At 44.6% G+C, this 19,921-nt stretch overlaps 1 protein-coding gene across 3 annotated transcripts in view; it reads right to left on the bottom strand.

Annotated features, from left to right (window-relative positions):
* MYH11 (myosin heavy chain 11) overlaps positions 1 to 19,921 on the bottom strand; it is an 86,262-nt gene that overhangs the window by 39,730 nt on the left and 26,611 nt on the right. For all 3 annotated transcript variants that reach the window (XM_044302724.1, XM_044302726.1, XM_044302727.1), the window contains exons 4-5: positions 15,290 to 15,317; positions 2,070 to 2,172 (exon numbers count right to left, since the gene is read on the bottom strand). In XM_044302724.1, coding sequence (XP_044158659.1) covers positions 2,070 to 2,172; positions 15,290 to 15,317 — 131 coding nt within the window. The remainder of the gene's footprint in view (positions 1 to 2,069; positions 2,173 to 15,289; positions 15,318 to 19,921) is intronic.

The raw sequence follows: 19,921 nt of genomic DNA, 5'->3' as shown, positions 1-19,921 counted from the left end.
AAACATGTCAGGAGAAGTGACAGGCCCTCTTTAAATCACAATGGAAGTACTCTGCATCTGGATTAGCTGACAAATCCCAGCAACATTTTTATTGCTGGTTTCTACAGCAGAATGTCTAAGGCCTCATGCACACAGCCGTTGCCCGGCTGTGGCTGTATTGAGGCCCGCATACAGCGGGTCCTCAATACACGGGCACCAGCCGTGTGCACCCTGCACCATGGATGTGGACCTATTTACTTGAACAGGTCCGTAATCCGGCAACTTGTTCTATTTTTTTTTTACTGTGCAGACGGATCACGGACCCATTCAAGTTGATGGGGCCCGTGCATTGGGGACCGAAATTGCGGTCCCCAATGCACGGAATGGCCACACAACGGCCGTGTGCATGAGGCCTAACTTAGGGATGCCCAACCTGTGGCCCTCCAGCTGTTGCAAAACTATAACTCCCAGCATGCCTGGACAACCTACAGCTATCAGCTTATAGCAGGGCATGGTGGGATTTGTAGTTTTACAACAGTTAAAGGGCCACAGGTTGGGCATCACTGGTCTAGATAATATACACTGGTGATCTGCTTATGGGAAATCCTGGACTTCATCCAGCTTTCAGCATAGTTATGGGTATTACGTACTACTGTATAGGCAGATTTGTATTCAAAGTCTGGGAAAGCCAGGTCTTATGGCAGCTGTAATAGTTAGCCATATTGATTGTCAACCAACTTTACCAGAAACAGGGATAATATAATTGAGAAAAGAATTATGAGAATATTTAACAACTTCACTAAGGCCCGTAGTATGCATACTAATATATAAAGGGGTATTCCCATCTCATCCCAGAGGTGGCTGGGGTTACAGAAACTACTATGGGAGTTACAGAAACAGGATCGCGCAGCCTGCTCTGTCACCCGGACTCCTTAGGTCGCTGATTATGATGGGTATTTCGATCTCCACCATGGATGGTTGAGCTGGGAATACGCCTTGTAATGATAAATGTTGATTTGTATATTTCTCAATATTAAATAGTACAATTTCGATATTGGGCCAGCATTAAATACTCTGCAAAATACTGCGCCTCTCCAGAAACAACTTACAGTAAATAATGCCATTAAAGGGCATCTGTCAGCAGTTTTGTATCTATGAAACCGGCTGACCTGTTACATGTGTGCTTGGCAGCTGAAGGCATCTGTGTTGGTCCCATGTTCATATGTGTCCGCATTGCTGAGAAAAATGATGCTTTAGTATATGCAAACGAGCCTCTAGGTGCATTAGGAGCGGAGCCGTTACACCTAGAGGCTCTGCTCTCTCTGCAACTGCCGCGGCCTCTCTACTTTAATTGACAAGGCCAGGCAAGCGCACATGTAACAGGTCAGCCAGTGTCCTAGGTACAAATCTGACTGATGGCATTTAAGGTCTCGTGCACACCACCGTATTTGTTTTGAGGGCCGCAAATTGTAGACCTGCCAAATACAGATGCTGTCCATCTTTTTTTCTATTCTTTTTGAGTAACTTCAGCAAAAAAAAGAACGTCTATACTTGGCCGTAAAATGTGGACCGCTGACCTACTGAAGTCAATGAGTGTGCAGATGCAATGGGGACAGTATCCGTATTTTGCGGCTGCAAAATAAATACGGTTGTGTGCATGTGGTCTTTTTTGCGGGGTCGAGAAACAGACATACAGATGCGGACAGACTATAGTGTGCCGTCTGCATCTTTTGCGGCCCCATTGAAATGAATGGGTCCCCCTCCGATCCGCAAATAATGAGGATCGGGTGCAGACCATATACGGTTGCGTGCATGAGGCCTTAACTGGAGGAATATTACACTCAATGCTTTAAGGGACACTCTCAGCCGGACACGACACAAAGTCTATTAAACAGACCTAAGCTATGCATAAACACAAGCGCTGAAATGTAGCTGTGTATTCTTAATATGTCAGCTACTTGGCAGGAGAACAGACGACCGGAGAGGCAATGTTCCCGTCCTCGCTCCTCCCTTGTGGGGGGCTTGTTGAGTGTTACCATACATCAGTAGCTTTGTAGATCAGGGATACATTATTAATGGCCCCTACTTACAGTGATGGTGGTGTCTTTCTTTCCCTTGTGTGAGGAGGCGACCACGGCCAGGTACTGGATGACCTTCTTGGTATTCTCTGTCTTCCCAGCACCAGATTCACCTCTGAAAAGGACAATCCAGTTTTAATCAGGGGAGAGACTTCAGTAGGAGGTGCAGAGGTAGTAGTCACATAATAAGGCACTGTGGCAGACGATAGGCCAGCTTCCCCTACTGACCATCATGGGTCTGGCCCAGGGGTAGGCCACCTCCGGCACTCCAGCTGTTGTGAAACTACAACTCCCAGCATGCATACTTGCACTGCTCTACTTACACTCATGTTCCTAGTCCTTCCCCAAACAGATAGACTTGTAATGCTCTGTGAACTAACCCATTGTAACAGAATACCAGATCTTTGCTATTATGGCTGATGTGTTTAGCTCACAGAGCTGAGGGAGATTTATCAAAACTGGTGTGAAGTAGAACTGGCTTAGTTGCCCATAGCAACCAATCAGATTCCACCTTTTATTTTCGAAAAGAGCTCTGAAAAATGAAAGGTGGAATCTGATTGGTTCTTATGGGCAACTAAAGCAGTTTCCTTTGCACCAGTTTTGATCTGCCCCATTGTGTTAACTTCTTCACCGAGAGCAGGACTGGGTATGTTTAGGGTTTGTCCATATCCCGAAAATGGTGAGAAATGGAAACACAGCCAGAGAGATTTATCAAAACTGGTGCAAATGAAAACTGTCCTAGTTGCCTCTAGCAACCAATCAGATTCCACCTTTCATTTTTCAGATCTCCTTTAGAAAATGAAAAGTCTCAATCTGATTGGTTTGGTTGCTATGGGCAACTAAGCCAGTTTTCCTTTACACCAGTATTGATAAATCTCCCCCAAAATATATTAGAAAATTAAAGGGGTATTCCTATCTCAACATTTGTGGCATATTTCTAGGATGGATGTGGCATGCTGCTGGAAGTGACTGCTGCAGCCAATCACGGGACTCAGTGGTCACATCCACTTGAATGATGCATCACTTGACTAATGTGACTGCTGATTGGCCAGAGTGGGAGCAAGACCAAGCCGCTTCCTGGTTCTTCGAGGAACAGATCAGCGCAGGACTACGGACAGGTGAGTGAGGGGTGTTTTATTTGTTAAGGGGCACAGGAGGGCCATAGTGGCTATGGGCTCCAAGTCCGGAGAACCTCTTTAAAGTACATTATATATATTGTGGTGTTTCACTCTGGCAGACAGGATTAGCGGACGCTGTATAGAGGCAACAACAAGTTCTTTGGATCAAACAGTTCAGTGTTTTATTCACACTTTAGGCAAGTGACAAAACAAGCAGTCATATTAAAACAAAAAGTCACATTGCGGTGTTGGTGGTAATTCACACCATGCGGCAATTTTGCCTCAAAGAGTCCTTGTTGATAGCAGCACCAACCTGTTTTCATGCCAAACAGGTAGCAAGCCTTCATCCAGACACAAGGTTCCCAGATCCTAACATAGAGAGCTCGCTTCTGAGCCCAGCTGCCTATTTAAGGACAGCCAGGTGCTGCCAAAACCCGGTCCGGTTTTTGACCTCACCTGGCTGTAAATCAGCCCAGCCGCACATGCTGGGAGGAAAATACCTGTTTTCAAGATGCTCATTACAGTTTCATTGGTGCACTGTAAAATCAGACCTTACTTCACTTACTATTTATACTTCAAACCTTGCTCATTACAAGTGAGTATTTTGAGGATGGAAGAGCACGTCTCCCGACTTTAACTGCTTCCTATGTAATTGAATCTGTGATGGCAGCGACATATGTCATGTTCAATTCATTAGCCTCTAAAACCTGACAAATGGTTTCATCTGAATAGCAGATTATTAGAAATGAAGGTGAAGCAGCCGTCAGAGTTCCTGAGTCATGCGGCTAAACACGGGTTATCTGCTAATTATTATACTTATTACTTCTCTCCATTTCCTCTAGCCCCGCCGCCATAGATAACATACTCCAAGCACACAGATTACACCACAATTAACCCAAGGCAACCTTTTCATAGCTAAAAACAATTGCCACAGGGGTTAAAAACCCTGTATATCGCAGTTCTCACTACTCTTCCTATGATTATTACACCTTTGCTAATGAGAATTAAAGGGATTGTGTCACGAAACATATTCTACAGTTTTCAAACCAGCACCTGGATCTGATTACTTTTGTAATTGCATGTAATAAAAAATTTGGTATAGCCAGGGAGCTATGCAATAAATTGTATCTGTATAGCGCCACCTGCTGTTTGTTATTTTCCTTATTTAAATCTACAACTGCCTAGACCAGTGATGGCTAACCTTGGCACCCCAGCTGTGGTGAAACTACGACTCCCATAGAGTTCTGAGAGCAGCCAAGCAATCGGGGCATCTTGGGAGTTGTAGTTTTACCACAGCTGGAGTGCCAAGGTTAGCCATCACTGGCCTAGACCATGTGTTCTGTTAGAAGCTTTAGCAGTTACAGAGAGAGAGAGAGCTGCAGCAGAAAGGACATGCCCCATGAGCTGCCAGGCTGAAGATAATCTAGCAGAGAAAGTGAAGCAATGAATGGGAAGATCTCTGGATCCATGTGAGGTACAGGGCTGGTTCTGGCCATGTTAGAAAGGTATTGTCATGTACTATATGATGTTTTTTCATTTTATTACATCAATCATAGCACAACCCCTTTAAAGAAAACACAAGGAAAAACTGCTATATTATGTAGAACCTAGTACAGGCCCCAAGGGGGCGGAGCATGACCTGTCCTTGGTGGTCTTTCAACTTGTGCAATTCTCTGCTCCGCCCTATCAGGCCCTGCATTAGGCATAACACAGTATATTAGTTTGTCCCAGAGTGCATCTTTAAGAAGAAGTGCATTCATACAATTCTTTAGATAATATCACAATGCAGAGATGTATAACTCACAGCTTATTTGCTTGTATGGGCTCCCTACCTAAACAGCTGTATAACACCCCTACATATTCTAAAGCATTCACTTGCATCATGAGATAGCTCTGTGTAGCCTGATTTGATTGTCAAGTCAGCATGTGATTGCACCTCCACACCACTAATAGCGCTGTTGTCCCCTTATGTAATATGCAAGTCCTATAATCGGTACCCCAGGATCAGGGGTTGAGTTGTGACTGCACCCTCTACATAACTATAGCGCTCAGATGACGCACTGTTCACATCCACCGCTTCAGCTAATGACTGGCTTCAGCGGTCATTAGATTGCATGGAAATCATTTGAGCTTTCCAACCCACAATCAGTATGTGAAATCAGGGGAAAGGCACAGGCCCTGAGAAGATGGCACAAGGTCTGGGACTACCACAGCAATCCTCAATAGGCCTATGATATATTTTATGAATTAACAAACTATTACTATATTAGGTTTTGAAGTTACATATACTGTATATACTTGGGCTAAAGGATTTCTGTGTATGACTTGGTTTTCTAACTCTGTAGCATTGCAGGGACACTGACCTGAGACCTGATCTGGAAAAAAGCAATCTATGAGCTTACAAGAGAAGAGGAATTTTCCTGGTTAGAACACTGCTAAAAAGGTTTAAAATGTGTGAGAATTGTGGTATATGCATTTCCTTTCTATAGGCTGTCAAAGGGCTAACAGGCCTTGGTAGCCAGTCGCTAGGTGGGGCTGCTACACGTACCCATAGGGAGTGGCACTCAAGATGCAGTTCAAGACAGTGTTCCCCAACTTCAGTCCTCAGGGCCCACCTACCAGTCAGTATTTGAGAATATCCCACAGAATGAATACCTGTGGTAAGTCTTGATGCATTGAAACTAATTATATCGTCTGCTCAGGAATTCCTGAAAACCTGACCATTAGGTGGGCCCTGAGGATTGGAGTTGAGGAACACTGAGCTAAGAGACAGAGTACAGTGAGGGAGCAATATAGCAGCCCTGGATAGAACAGCCAGCTTGAGAGACAGAACCATACACCAGCCTCTGAGGAAGCAATTGAGACTACATTACAGTGTATCAGCCTTTGAAAGAAGAGGTGCGTGCTAAAAATACTGTGGAGATAACCTGTGTACCATTTTTGCACTGCATACTGTAGCTCTTGTGTCTACAATAACTGTGAGCTTAGGCATCCAGACATACTTTGAGAGGCAGATTGGGCATCTGATAAAGGACTTTGATGGGCATTGGAGTGCTGTATTCTGATGATGGAGATTAAAAACAAGAAGGAGAAGAAATATACTGCAACCCTGTGGTTGAATCAGAGAAGGAAAGTACAGTTTTAGAAGATGGACTCAGAGAGGAAACATCTCTAGGCCTGTCTACTCCACTTTCAGCCTGAAGAACTGTAAGAACTTTGGAAATTGCAACCTATGTAAGATCTGCCAGTCCATGCATGATGAAGACTGTGACTACCGCATTTCAAGCTTATTACTAGTAAAGAACGGTTGTTTATTGAAAAACTGGCCAAACATTGCATGCACCGACACCTGCATTGCAACAGTACTGAACCGCCTCTGCGTTCCTCATGAGGACCCCCACCAGAACCACCAATATCAAATTCACCCTAAACCATCACCAGTGTGTGCCACGAGGGTAGGGCCAATTCACTGTGCCCCAGCCTCAGGGAGCACCAGGGAGGACCCATAGCCACCTTAAGGTGTACTACCACCATTAGGCCTCCACCACTACTCTCATTCTCTCGCCTCCTGCCCGGGCTGGCTGCATATCACAAATATAACACTGTTTTTGCTTTACACTAAATCTAAAAAGGCTCTACTGTAAAGAGACCCTGAGATCTCTATATATGGTGTGACCGTGTGCCTGTAGTCACATTTTATGTCACTTTGTTATACTTCTGTCTTGGAGTAGATTTATGGTCTGTTTAAATTGCTTTCAGTAGTGAATAAACATATACATTTATCCTACTGTACACACATGGCAGAGGGTTAAGAGTGGAATTATCTGGCTCCTGGATTTATTTTCGTTGCAGTTCAACAGATTTTCTTTAAAATCTTTTTATTTATTTTTTCTTTGCATCAATCTTGATTTGAAGAGCACCTATTTGCAGGATTGACCCAATTAAACCAGACATATCTCTCAGTAGAGTTGATCCTGCTGATTAAAAGGATACCTGTTTAGTAAAAATCGGTTGTGGCGTGCCTGAGAAAAAAGGGGGTGTGGCCAGCACCGGAAAGCTGAGGTGCACTGAGGTTCTAGATTCCGCCCCCAGTGCACTGAAGCACTCATGTACATAATCATCAGGATGTGCCTGCTTCATCTGGGTTGATCCTGTTAACAGGTGCTCAATGACTGCAAATATAATTAATCAGGGGACCTAGTCATAATAAAATAGTATGAGCATTTTTCTACACTTTTCCAAAACTGGCATAGCTGGCACAAAACTGGCACAGTTATAGCTCAAAGTGTTCATCTGCCTCTGGCTTGTGATGTGCCTAATTTATTAAAGTTGTTATCCTAACTATAAAACATGCCCATAAGGGCTCGTTCACACAAACGTTTTTTGCGTTCCGTATACGGGCCGTTTATTGCGTTCAGTATACGTTCCGTGTACGGAACCATTCATTTCTATGGGTCCGCAAAAAAAACTGAATGTACTCCGTGAGCATTCCGTTTCCGTATGTCCGCATTTCCGTTACGCTACATTGAGTCTTGTCCTATTATTGTCGGCAAATTACGTTCAGTGGCTCCATTCAAGTCAATGGGTCCGCAAAAAAAAACTAAACACATATGGAAATGCATCCGTATGTCTTCCGTATCCGTTCTGTTTTTGCGGAACCATCTATTGAAAATTTTATGCCCAGCCCAATTTTTTCTATGTAATTACTGTATATGCCATACGGAAAAACAGAACGTAAAAACGGAACATAAATGGAAACGCAACGGAAACAAAAAACGGCCCGCAAAACACTGAAAAATCCATACGGTCGTGTGAACAAGCCCTAAATGCCTGGGCCCCTCATATAGATTATAATTACTCCGCTCCCCGGCACCCTGCGTCACTCCTGATCCCCGCACGGATGCTGCTGCATCTGGTGACACTAGGGAGTCTCATCCCCATCGCACCCCCTGTTGCCAGATGTTTTGTTCTATGCATCGGGGAGATGCAGCGGGGGCCGTGCTGGGATCAGAGTGTCGGGGAGCAGGATAAGTATAATCTATATGAAGGGCCCAGGCATTAGGGGGCATGTTTTAAGAGACATCTTAAAATTAGGCGCATCTTACTCCAGTGCACAGGGGATCAAGACTGGCGTATGGGGACAGCAATCTTGATAAATTTCCCCCATAGTATTTTTCATTAGGATACCTCCTTCTCGTCTACCCCTGTAGGACGTAATGTGGAAAACACCATACATCCCTGTGTGTAAAGGGTTCTACATTACACAGATGTAAATACAATCCTGTGGGAACACTCCCACGCCAGACGTTCCCCATAGCTGTACCTTCCAACTGAGCATTATTATTCCTTTTATCAGTTTTGGAAAACTGAAGCTTTTCCTCGAGAAGACTGTACACACAGCAGTTTCTCCAGTAAAAAGGTTATAGTGTGGACGTAATGACATTAAATTGCATTTCCTTTCTCCCAGGCTAAAAGTGCCTGTCTCTTGGCATTTCTCAAAAAATCCCTGGCTCTCTGACTATATATGGCATTAGATCTTCCTAATCGTCATATCAGGCTCCCAGGCATCATTTGCTAAATGCTCTCACACACACACACAGCCCTCAGCCTATTCTCCGCTGAGCGAGATGAGCAGTGCAAACTACAAGAGGGGAATTACTCGTGGCTGATCCCAAAATGCAGTCCTTTAAAAGCCATCTATTCCCACTCCTGACAGGGCCCTTAAAACTCTGCGAATTGTGCCATCCCTCTGCTATTCCTCCTAAAAAAGGTAGATGCACATTAACATCCCTCTGTCAAACAGGTGGGCCCCTAGACACTCTCCAACCAGTGAAGAAATTGTAGGGACACATACAGTAATGACAATTGGATGGGTAACACCTGAGTGGCAATTCATTCATCCATTTCCAGGAGGAATAACAGGAACTGTGCAAAACACAGTTCTAAAAGATGCTCCCATGGACAATAGAAGTATTTACTAACACAGACCGCAAAGTCAAACATGGTTTAAAAAACATTTTATTTGTATTCCTCAGGCCTCTAGCACGTTTTTTTGCGTTCTGTATACGGAACCATTCATTTCAATGGATCCGCACAAAAAAGTGGAAGGTACTCTGCATGCCTTCCGTTACGGAAACAGAAGGCATACGGAGTACCTTCCATTTTTTTTTTTGCGGATCCATTGAAATGAATAGTTCTGTATACGGAACGCAAAAAAAGGAACGTAAACGAAAAAAAATTACATTTGTGTGCAAGAGGCCTAATGGACAAGGATAGTACTGTTCTATCAGGGGCCAGCTGTTCCGTTCCGCAAAAAACTGAATGCATCCGTATCTTTTACGGACCGAAAAATACTAAAAAAAAGGCATACGGTTGTGTACAAGAGGCCTCAAAATGTTACATAGCCTTAAAGGGGCTGTCCCATGTAAGCAACACATTCCCAAATAGGGGATAGGTGTCTGATCGTCAGGGGACTGACCACTTGGGCCACCGCCGATCACAAAAACAGGGGCCTGTGTGCCCCCATTGGAATTTAGCAGCAGACATGCGTACATTCTACTACTGCATTCAACTCTATGGGACTGCCTGAAACCACGCCCTGCTACACTAGATTGACAGGGCCAGGCAGCGTTTGTCTCCTACTGCCGACCCGTCTGCCGTGTAAATCTCGCACCTGCGCCGCCCCGTTCGGTATTCAGCGCAGGCGCAGTGAGTGAAGGGCGCTCGCCGGCTGCCTCACTTCGCCTGCGCCGAATACTGAACGGCGAGAGATTTCCCCAGCGCACAGGGCCGACAGTGGGAGGTGAAGGCTGCCTGGCCCTGTCAATCTAGTGTAGCAGGGTGTGGCCAGAGGCAGGAGAGCGGAGCCTCTAGGAGCAAGAGCAACGCCCCCCCTGCACCTAGAGGCTAATTAGCATATTATAAGAAGTTATATTTCTGGAGTACCGGGAGCATAGATAAAAGTAGGAATAGACTAGTTGGGTTCAGCTGACACTAGCATATCGCTAATGTCAGCTAGCTTAATAGGGTTAATTCTGGTGACAGAAACCCTTTAAAACTGAATACAGACATACAATAAAAGTTGTCTGAAGCTGCTGATTTCATCAGGATCAATGTTATGTTAATGTTGCCTTACTGATGGAAAAAATGTAAGGGAAAAGAGCATTCAGGCATGTTGGATTTTAACGTGCTCGATTCTTTGTTCCCATGGGAGATGAGCCTCGGCCAGAGAGATTTGGCAGTGGCTTATTCCCCATTTCCCATTGAATCAAGCATGCATAAATGTGCATGCTTATAGTGAAATCGGGAGAAATAGTTGTTTGGTGGACTGCCGTTTCATGTGCATTGCTAGCTTTGGACCACATTCACACCTGGCACCGTTGTTGCAAGTGAACTGTGTTACCAAACCCCATTCATATTCTGCAGGAAAAAAAAAAAAATTCTTATAACGTAGCCTAATGTGTATTTAACATAATACAAGTATCAGTATTTGATCTATACAGATAACAATCACCAAAATTGGGCAGACTAGATGGGCCAAATGGTTCTTATCTGCCGACACATTCTATGTTTCTATGTTAAATGCCTACCCTGACCTCCCCTACCCATGTAGGAAGAAATCCTTAAAGGGATTTTCCAAGATTACTGAGGTTTTTAACATATTTGGCTCATGTAGTTGTGAAGTGCCCCACTGTTATGCAGTGCTCCACTGCAAAGGGTTAAGGTGACTGTACTTTCTTCTGGGGACACAGTCTGTGTCTGGGAGGGAGTTCCCTGGAAATAGTCATTAGGTAAGGGCTGGCACCACCCCTTCCTCTAGTGAGACGCAGTTCAGTCTGGTGGTGGCTGTGTGCAGCGAGAAGTCAGTGTGAGAAGCTGCTGTAGTGTCTGTCTGGTGTCTGAGAGGAGAGGCATCGGACAGAGAAAAAGGATTAGCAGCCATAGAAGGGAGACTGCACAGCACCTGTCAGAGAAGGTAACGCCTATACTTTGGCTATAGACTTCCCTGCTATAAGGGGGTATTCCGGTTACCATAAATATAAATTATATTTTAGACTAATTCATCCACAATAATGACCGAATATAATGTAAATTCAACATATTTACCGTTCAGTAGTTATAAAAGTAGTTTTTCTTCCTCTGTTACCCACTGTGTTTCCTCATACATTACCATGTCATCGACCTGTAGTTCTGAGCATTTGTCAGGTCGAGCATGCTCAGTGTGTTGCTATCAATTCTCTAGCTAAATGTCTTGTGAATCAAAGGACGTCAGTGTGCTGGTGATTGGTGAGTAGAGGGGGCGTGGCCTACTGTATATCAGGCAGCCAATCAAACATCAGCACTCACAGCAGGAAAGCTAGGGATTGTGGGGATTGTAGTTTTGTGAGGGAGGATCGGGCGCCATGATACTCTGTGTGTTGTAGGCTCACACAGGAGCGAGACAAATGGAATGCAAGGTAAATTAAAGCTCTGGTTATATGTACAGGTATGGGTTCTGGTCGGGGCACAGCTTGCAGCCTTAATGCAGTTTTTCAAAACTTTACTGGAATACCTCTTTAAGGAACAGACTGACTCTCTGTTGGAAGACTGCACCACACTGAGGATACTGTGGATATATGGAAAAATGCAATGTAATCTGAAAGCACTATGTTATAGAGCAGGAGTAGCTGAATAGATTGATATATATATTAGTTTGAAAAGAGTCAGTAAAACAGGTGCAGGAGGGAGGAGCTATCAGTGACTGACAGCTCTATACACACAATGCTATTGGTCAGTGATAACTCCTCCCTCCTGTACCCACAGCTGTTCACAGGAGCTGAAAAAAGCAGAGATATAAATGTCTAAATTACAGGTTTTACTGAATCTTTATTCACGAAAATATATATCAATCTGCTCAGCTCCTCACGCTCTATAACATGGTGCTGTCAGACGGCATTGTATTTTTTGGTGAGAAAAGTCAGAGAAAGTGCACCCCTTAGGCTGAAGCGTAGAGATTGCACAAGCTGATCTCACAGGGTACTAGTATTATATTGCCCATCTTTCCCCACACACAGCCTTTGGGAGAATTCCCTAATGCAGTGATGGCTAACCTCTGGCACTCCAGCTGTGGTCAAACTACAACTCCCAGCATGCTCCATTCATTTCAATAGAGTTCTGAGAACAGCCAAGCAAGTGTGCATCTTGGGAGTTTTAGTTTTACCACAGCCGGAGGTTAGCCATCACAGGCCTAATGTGTAAATGTGCTTATGTGAACCATCTACCCAACTCCAGCCTGCACCACTACAGTATTGCATTGTACCCCACCATAACGGACCGCTACCTCGCATCCCACAATACTCCACTAACACTAAGGGTACCCTGAACTTCCACTCCGGTCCCCCACCTTAATCCCTTCCCAGGCTTGTTACAGTTTCTTACCTCATGTGCATTTTTTATTAAATTTTTTCATTTTGGACTCAATAACTCTGGTTTGTTTCCATCCTGTAGGTAGCACTTCCTGTTGCTGTATCCAACCAAACCCATGATCACCATTCTCTGCCACAGCTCCAGCCCCGCCCCTGACAACGCCCAGCTAACGTATAGCTCCTCCCACCAGCTAGTTACATTGACGCCCCCTTATCACTGCCCCTGTTGCTACTCTGACACGTCCATGGACATAACATCACAGGAAATAAGTAAAAACTGCATGGACATGGTCATGTGACCACAGCCCAGGCCATAAAGTACCTGCAATGCCGGTGTCCTACATGCATGGATAGACGGCAAGGAGATGGAGTTGATTCACGTTATTATGAACAGCACTGAGCTATTTCTACATTTCTGGGAATATAGATTGTTATATTTAGGATTTACCGAGAACGTGGGACTGAGCTAATATTAGAACCACAGAAACTGGCTTATTTGCTGTCGTATTAAGCCTTCATTGGACATGAAGAGGGATCCGCCTTGAGAAAAGGGTTATTAGATTACAAACGTGATTCATCACATGTCACTTAGGGTTCATTTATCCCGTGTCATAGACCTGTAGTAAACACTAGGGATGGCCGGGAGTGAGTTTACATTAGACTAAAGATGAATGACGCCATTGTGTGCTGAGTAGGCAAAGTCGTCTCAGGAACTTCTACAAAGCAATGGGGTCATGTATGCAAGAACTTCTTCTGGATGCCTGAGAAATGTCTCACCTCTACAACATGTTTGCACAATATGTCTCCTAAAGTATCAGGAATATTGTTGCACATAACTGTCCTTGTGACTACTATACACTGTCATACATTTGTGACACTTGCCTAACCACAGTCCGCCTAGCAAACGTCGGGAGATCAGGAGCGGCATGTGCATCAGTCGCATGGTCATTCCTAGAAGGTCCCCATATCAACCTACCAATCCAGCCAGGCTGGCTGACCTATCTGAGAGATGGGACACCAAGCCAATAAGGTTTTTGGCTTGATGTCCAATCAGAGGGCTAGCTGGGAGATTTAAATCAAGCACTGACTCTAGGTCAGTGCCTGTGATTTCATGTGTGTCCTGACTCCTGTTCGTCCCTCTGTGCTTAGTGTTCATACCCTATACCTGCTTAGAGCAGACTTTGGCTTGGCTCCTGAGTAACGTCTTGTCTACTGATTTGGCTTGTACCTACTCTCCTGGTTTTGGCCCTGGCTAATTGACTACTTTTCTCTTTCCCTGACGCTGGGTTCACACCTAGGCGTTTCTCAAACGCGCGTTTCTATGCGCGTTTTTGTCGCGCGTTTTATGCGTGTTTTTTTAATAGTGAACGCGCGTTTGACTCGCGTTTGGGTGATTGACAGCAGTGTTGTCCAAAGAGTCTATGGCCCAAACGCGCGTCAAACGCTCCAAAAAAAGCTCCTGTACTTGTTTGAGCGTCGGGCGTTTTACAGCGCGATCGTACGCGCTGTAAAACGCCCAGGTGTGAACCCTTCCCATAGGGAATCATTGGTTCTTGCCTGTTGTGCGTTTTACAGCGCGTAGGAACGCGCTGTAAAACGCTCAGGTGTGAACCCAGCGTTATGGTCATCCGGTAAAGTCTGCTACCTGAGAGCTCACACCTGTTTTCTATCGCCTTACACCGCAGACGTAATCTGGGTTGGTAGTAGCCAAGTCCATCTGGCCTTACGGTGGGCTATGGTGGATACCTATCGGTAGCCTTAGACTCTACTAAATGCAGTGGTGTAGGAAGATAGGTAGCAGTTTAAGGCTACTTTCACATCTGCGCTTTGTATTCTGGTTTTGAGATCCTCCGCTTCCGTTTTTCCCCATGCATTGTCAATGGGGACAAAACAGATCAGGATGCATACTTTTCCAGTTTTTTCCGTTTTGTGACCAGGCACAAAACCGATGCAAGATTTTATGTCTGGTCTGTAAAACGGAACAAACCGGATCCGGCACTAAAAACAATGTAAGGCTACTTTCACATCTGCGCTTTCCCTTTCTGCTATGGACATCCGTCATAGAATCTCAATAGCGGGGGAAAACGCTTCTGTTTTGTCCCCATTCATTGTCAATGGAGACGAAACTGAACTGAAGGGAACGGAGGGCACCAGAATGCATTCTGTTCCATATCATTGTGTTCCCATGATGCACATAAAAGCGTTTTTCAGTGTGTCCTGGGATGCGGATCAAGAAGGATCTGACATGACTCTCAATGTAAGTCAATGGATCCGTCCCCTATTGACTTATAGTGGTTTTAGAGACGAATCCGTCTTGGCTATTTTAGAGATAATACCACCGGATCCCTTCAGAATGGATGCAGACGGTTGTATTATCGTGACGGAAGTGTTTTTGCTGTTCCATGACAGATCCAGCAAAAATGCAGATGTGAAAGTAGCCTAAGTCAATGCTGCAGTTTTTTTCAGATACGAAAAAAACGGATCTGTCACCCACAAAGCGTAGATGTGAAAGTAGCCTAAGAATTTGCTGGTAATGGTTCTGGACAGTGACCTCCGTAGTTTACCTTACAAATAGGTATTGGTCAGATGACCTCTACACTCCATTATATTCAGTTCAAATTTTAAATATTTTATTATAAAACAAGAAGAAAACCGCTCAAAACATCAAAAGGCCAGAGCAATACGGGACAATAATATGGCGTGTACTTACGTGCACAGGATGGACTGATCTTCACGATCTGCAAAGGAAGAAGATAAAATATGAGTTATAAAAGGTTATACTATAATCATCCCATTATATGCTTAAAACAAGGTCTATATGGAAGGGGGGCGTAAAATGCTCATATAACTACTGATGGCAAAAAACTATTTCTTCACTTTTGACCAGTGACAACAGTCTACAGTGACCCATGGAGGTCATATTGTGATTTTGGTTACAGTTTTGTGAAAACCACAGCAGAAAACCGTGAACTATGCATGGACTGAACTGGCTGTAGAGATGAGGCCTAAAGTACAGGTCAATAAACTTAAGGTTAAATTCCTATCTCTCCCGTCCAGGTGTCTGACTGCTGTTTACCTGGATATGTGAAGAGGATAAGGGCTGTTTCACACGAGCGGATGCCGTGCGGGTAATCCACTGAGTGAAAGAGAGACATGAAGCATTAACATGACTTATAGAGCTCCGGGCCTCTCTGTGATCTTTTTACTACAAAATCACAGTGAGATAAAGCTGTCACCGAGATTTTGTAGTAAAAAGATCACAGAGAGGCAAAGAGCATTATCAATGATGTTACTGCTCCATGTGTCTGCTGTCCGGGACGGGGCTTGGCTGTCTTTCACGCAGCAGATTCCACGCACTGGTTCCGCTCGTGTGAAAAAGCCCTAGCTGTGATTCTACCATTAGAATGCCATGACTCCTACATCTGGAGTAACTTTCATGTCAATTGCAATTATACTATTAACAAACTTTGCCATTTAAAAGAGGTTTTCCAGGATTTTAAATCAACAGCTATGACACTGGCTGACCCGTTACATGTGCGCTTGGCAGATGAAGACATCTGTGTTGGTCCCATGTTCATATAGCAAGCATTACTGAGAAAAATGATGTTCATTTATGCAAATGAGGCTCTCGGAGCAACAGGGGCGTTGCCATTACACCTAGAGGCTCTGCTCTCTCTGCAACTGCCGCGCACTCTGCACTTTGATTGACAGGGCCAGGCATTACAATGTTTACACTGCCTGGTCCTGTCAAGGTCCCAGAGGTCAGACATAGAATGTGTCGGCAGATAAGAACCATTTGGCCCATCTAGTCTGCCCAATATACTAAATACTATGGATAGCCCCTGGCCCTATCTTATATGAAGGATGGCCTTATGCCTATCCCATGCATGCTTAAACTCCTCCACTGTATTTGCAGCTACCACTTCTGCAGGAAGGCTATTCCATGCATCCACTACTCTCTCAGTAAAGTAATACTTCCCGATATTACTTTTAAACCTTTGCCCCAACGATCATAAAGTAATGGCATATCCTAGCACTATGCCATTACCTTTTAGCCTCTTTAAAAGGACAGATCTTGTGTTGCAGGAGTCCATGCCTTGAGCACTGGCCCAACCGGATGGAAGTTGTAAGTCTCCTTGGGGGGCAATATCTTGCATTCTTCCTACTATATTTATCCTGCATTGTTTTCTCATCCTGTCGCGCCGTCTGATGAGGACTTCTTTACTGTCATAGATGATAATCCCTTTTACATGGAAACGTTCCAGTCCATTTATATTAAGAAATGTTGTTTCTTCTGGACATGACAGATGTGGTCAGAGCGGTGTACTCATCGTTACAGAGCAGCCTGCATACTTCAGCTTGTATACGAATTGCAAAATTAAATTTATTCCCCATATTCATTCCAGAAAATCAAGGACTTCTAGACCTTCGTAACGTCGCTGATCCATTGTGGCTTGCATTTGGACTCTTTGGGGGTCATTTACTATCAGATACATGCCAGTTTTCCGCCGTATATCTGTTGCAGATTGCAGTGCAAATAACCTTTGCGACTTTTTCCCGCTCACGCCAGTTCTAAAAAAAAGGGGGCGTGGCGTGCACGGGAAGGGTCAATAGGCTGTCTCGTTTATGATTTTCTACGCCTGTTTTAGGTGCAGAAAATGTTCTAAATCTACGCCGGATTCTGTTTTTCTTATTGGTTGTGTATTATAGTTGGTGAGGTGGCTGACCTTTCATGTTTGCCTAGTGGTATATTTGGTTGTTACTTTATAACAAAGGGCAATTTGTTTGTTTGTTCTTTTTGGCTTGTAGTGCCAAACAATGTTTAGTGGCCATGTCTGGGTACTGCGGCTCACTTGATTGGAAGCTGAGTTTCAGTACCTTAAACTGCACAGTGTAGGGAGATGTCTGTCTCCAGCTGAGCGTGGGGATGCTGGGTGTCATATCCCTACCGATCTGATACTAATGACCTATCCAGAGTCTATCTGTAGTGAAGGGAACCCCTTTAATGACTGCCATAAATACCTGTGGTCCCCCAAGGTAAGGTTGCTCCCAACTAAAAGGTTCCTAACCAGTGACTTTCCCCATGAGATCAGTTATACACAATTAAAGTGGTTGTTTTGACAATTCAACCCTCATCCAGCAAATTTCCAAACAATGATATAATACCGCCACCACCTACTCCAATATGTAGTTGCACAATGCCCTATAAACATATTGAATGGGGTATGGCTGTGTCAGGAATGTTCTTCCATAATCTAGCCCCAATTTAACAAACATTTTTATGTTCTCCAGGTGTCTTTGTAGCGTATCCAAGATCTGGGGCGTGAGGCCAGCACACCATATATGTGCATTTAATGTTGTAACGTGGCACCGTGCCTAGGAGCTGTACATGTACCACTAGACAGAGACAAAGGCTTCAGAAATCATATGATTGCCAGTGGTGTTCTCAGATTTTATAAGACGCCTTGTCCCACTCCTCCTAAACTTCCTTATGTTTTTACACCACGAGTTCACACCGTGCAACGCGCCTGCATATCACCGTAATGTTATAATATCACCGTAATATTAGGAAATATTATCAGAATGTTTTAATATCAACGTAATGTTAGGAAATAAAACAGGTAATGCATGGCATTCAATTCTGTTGCATACCTCCCAACCATCCCAGATCCGGCGGGACAGTCCCGGATTACAGTGGGTGTCCCGCTTTCTGGCAGCTGTCTCTAAATTATGATAAAGCAGCGAGCCGGCATTGGCTCACTGCTTCATCATTCCTCCCCCCTGCCGGCTCTCCACACCTCTTGTCTGTGCAGGGGGCGGGCCAGCCGGAAGTCAGCCTGGGCTCCGCCTCCTCCACAGACCAGAGCAGCTGATGTCCTGCTGCTAGGAACAAGGTAAATATTTGGTGTTTATTTTTTTACTTTCTGTGAGGGGCACATAACAGGGCCTATTGCTGGGGGCACAATTACTATGGGAAGAGCTGGGCATAATTCCGTGAGGGGGCACATAACAGGGCCTATTACTGGGGGGCACATAACAGGGCCTATTACTGGGGGGCACATAACAGGGCCTATTACTGGGGGGCACATAACAGGGCCTATTACTGGGGGGCACATAACAGGGCCTATTACTGGGGGGCACATAACAGGGCCTATTACTGGGGGCACATAGCTGGGCCTATTACTGGGGGCACATAGCTGGGCCTATTACTGCGGGCACATAGCTGGGCCTATTACTGCGGGCACAATTACTATGGGAAGAGCTGGGCATAATTCTGTAAGGGGGCACAGCTGGGCATATTACTAGGGGCACATAACAGGGCATATTACTGGGGGCACAGCTAGGCATAATTCTGTAACGGGGTACAATGTGGTGTAAGAAGGTACCTGTATTTTATGTGTCAGCAGCAGCTATTGCTAATTGACACATTGAATTTTAAAGCCCAAACATTTAATTTACCAGCGGCAACTTTCTCCTCTCTCCCTATAGAAAACACATACATAGATATCCAAACCAAACATGTATGTGGAAATCAGGTTAAATGGCTAATCAGCATTCATCCAACAGCCATTGAAGATGTATGGCTGCTCTTAAAGGGGTTTTCCAGGCTCCTGATATTGATGACCTACCCTCAGGATAGGTAATTTAAATTTAATCAGTGAGGGTCTGACACCCCACACCCCCACAATCAGCTGTACCTTGCAGCCATCAGTGCTGGAAACTACCTCTTTGAATGGAACAGGAAGCACAGCTCTGTTCAAAATGTAGTGGCCATTCTTAGTTACTGCAGCTCACTTACCATTGAAGTGAATAGGAGATAGACTGCAGTAACTAAGAACAACCACTACACTCTGAACGGAGCTGTGCTTCCTGTTCCATTCAAAGAGGTCATTTCCAGCACCGAAGGCTGCAGGGTACAGCTGATCGTGGGGGTGCGTGGGTTTCAGACCCTCACCGATGAGATTTTAATGACCTATCCTGAGGGTAGGTCATCAATATCAGGAGCCTGGAAGCCCCCTTTTATCTCTGACTACTATCATAAAAGGAATGCTGGACATCGGGATTCTCTAAGCAGTTTTATCTCTCTCTTTATCTGAGATTTATAAAATTCACCATGCGCACACAAGCAGTCCCTAGAAAGCCATAGTGGAGCTTCCTGTCTATTTCATGTCCAAGCTGTAAATCTGCAGGATGTCGCTATGTTATCTTTTATCTAATGATTCCCCAGGCTGTCAGACTATCTACTTCTGTCTGATCTCAAGCATAATCTGCCGTTTATCACAAGGATGGTGGCTTTTGGCAGTTTTACCATAAAAGGAGATAGATAGCAATACTGATCAGG

This window comes from Bufo gargarizans, chromosome 8, assembly GCF_014858855.1.
Source record: "Bufo gargarizans isolate SCDJY-AF-19 chromosome 8, ASM1485885v1, whole genome shotgun sequence".
In the NCBI taxonomy this organism is placed as follows: domain Eukaryota; kingdom Metazoa; phylum Chordata; class Amphibia; order Anura; family Bufonidae; genus Bufo; species Bufo gargarizans.
The sequence above is the reverse complement of the archived record's forward strand: the minus strand, read 5'-3'. Positions and strand labels throughout refer to the sequence as shown.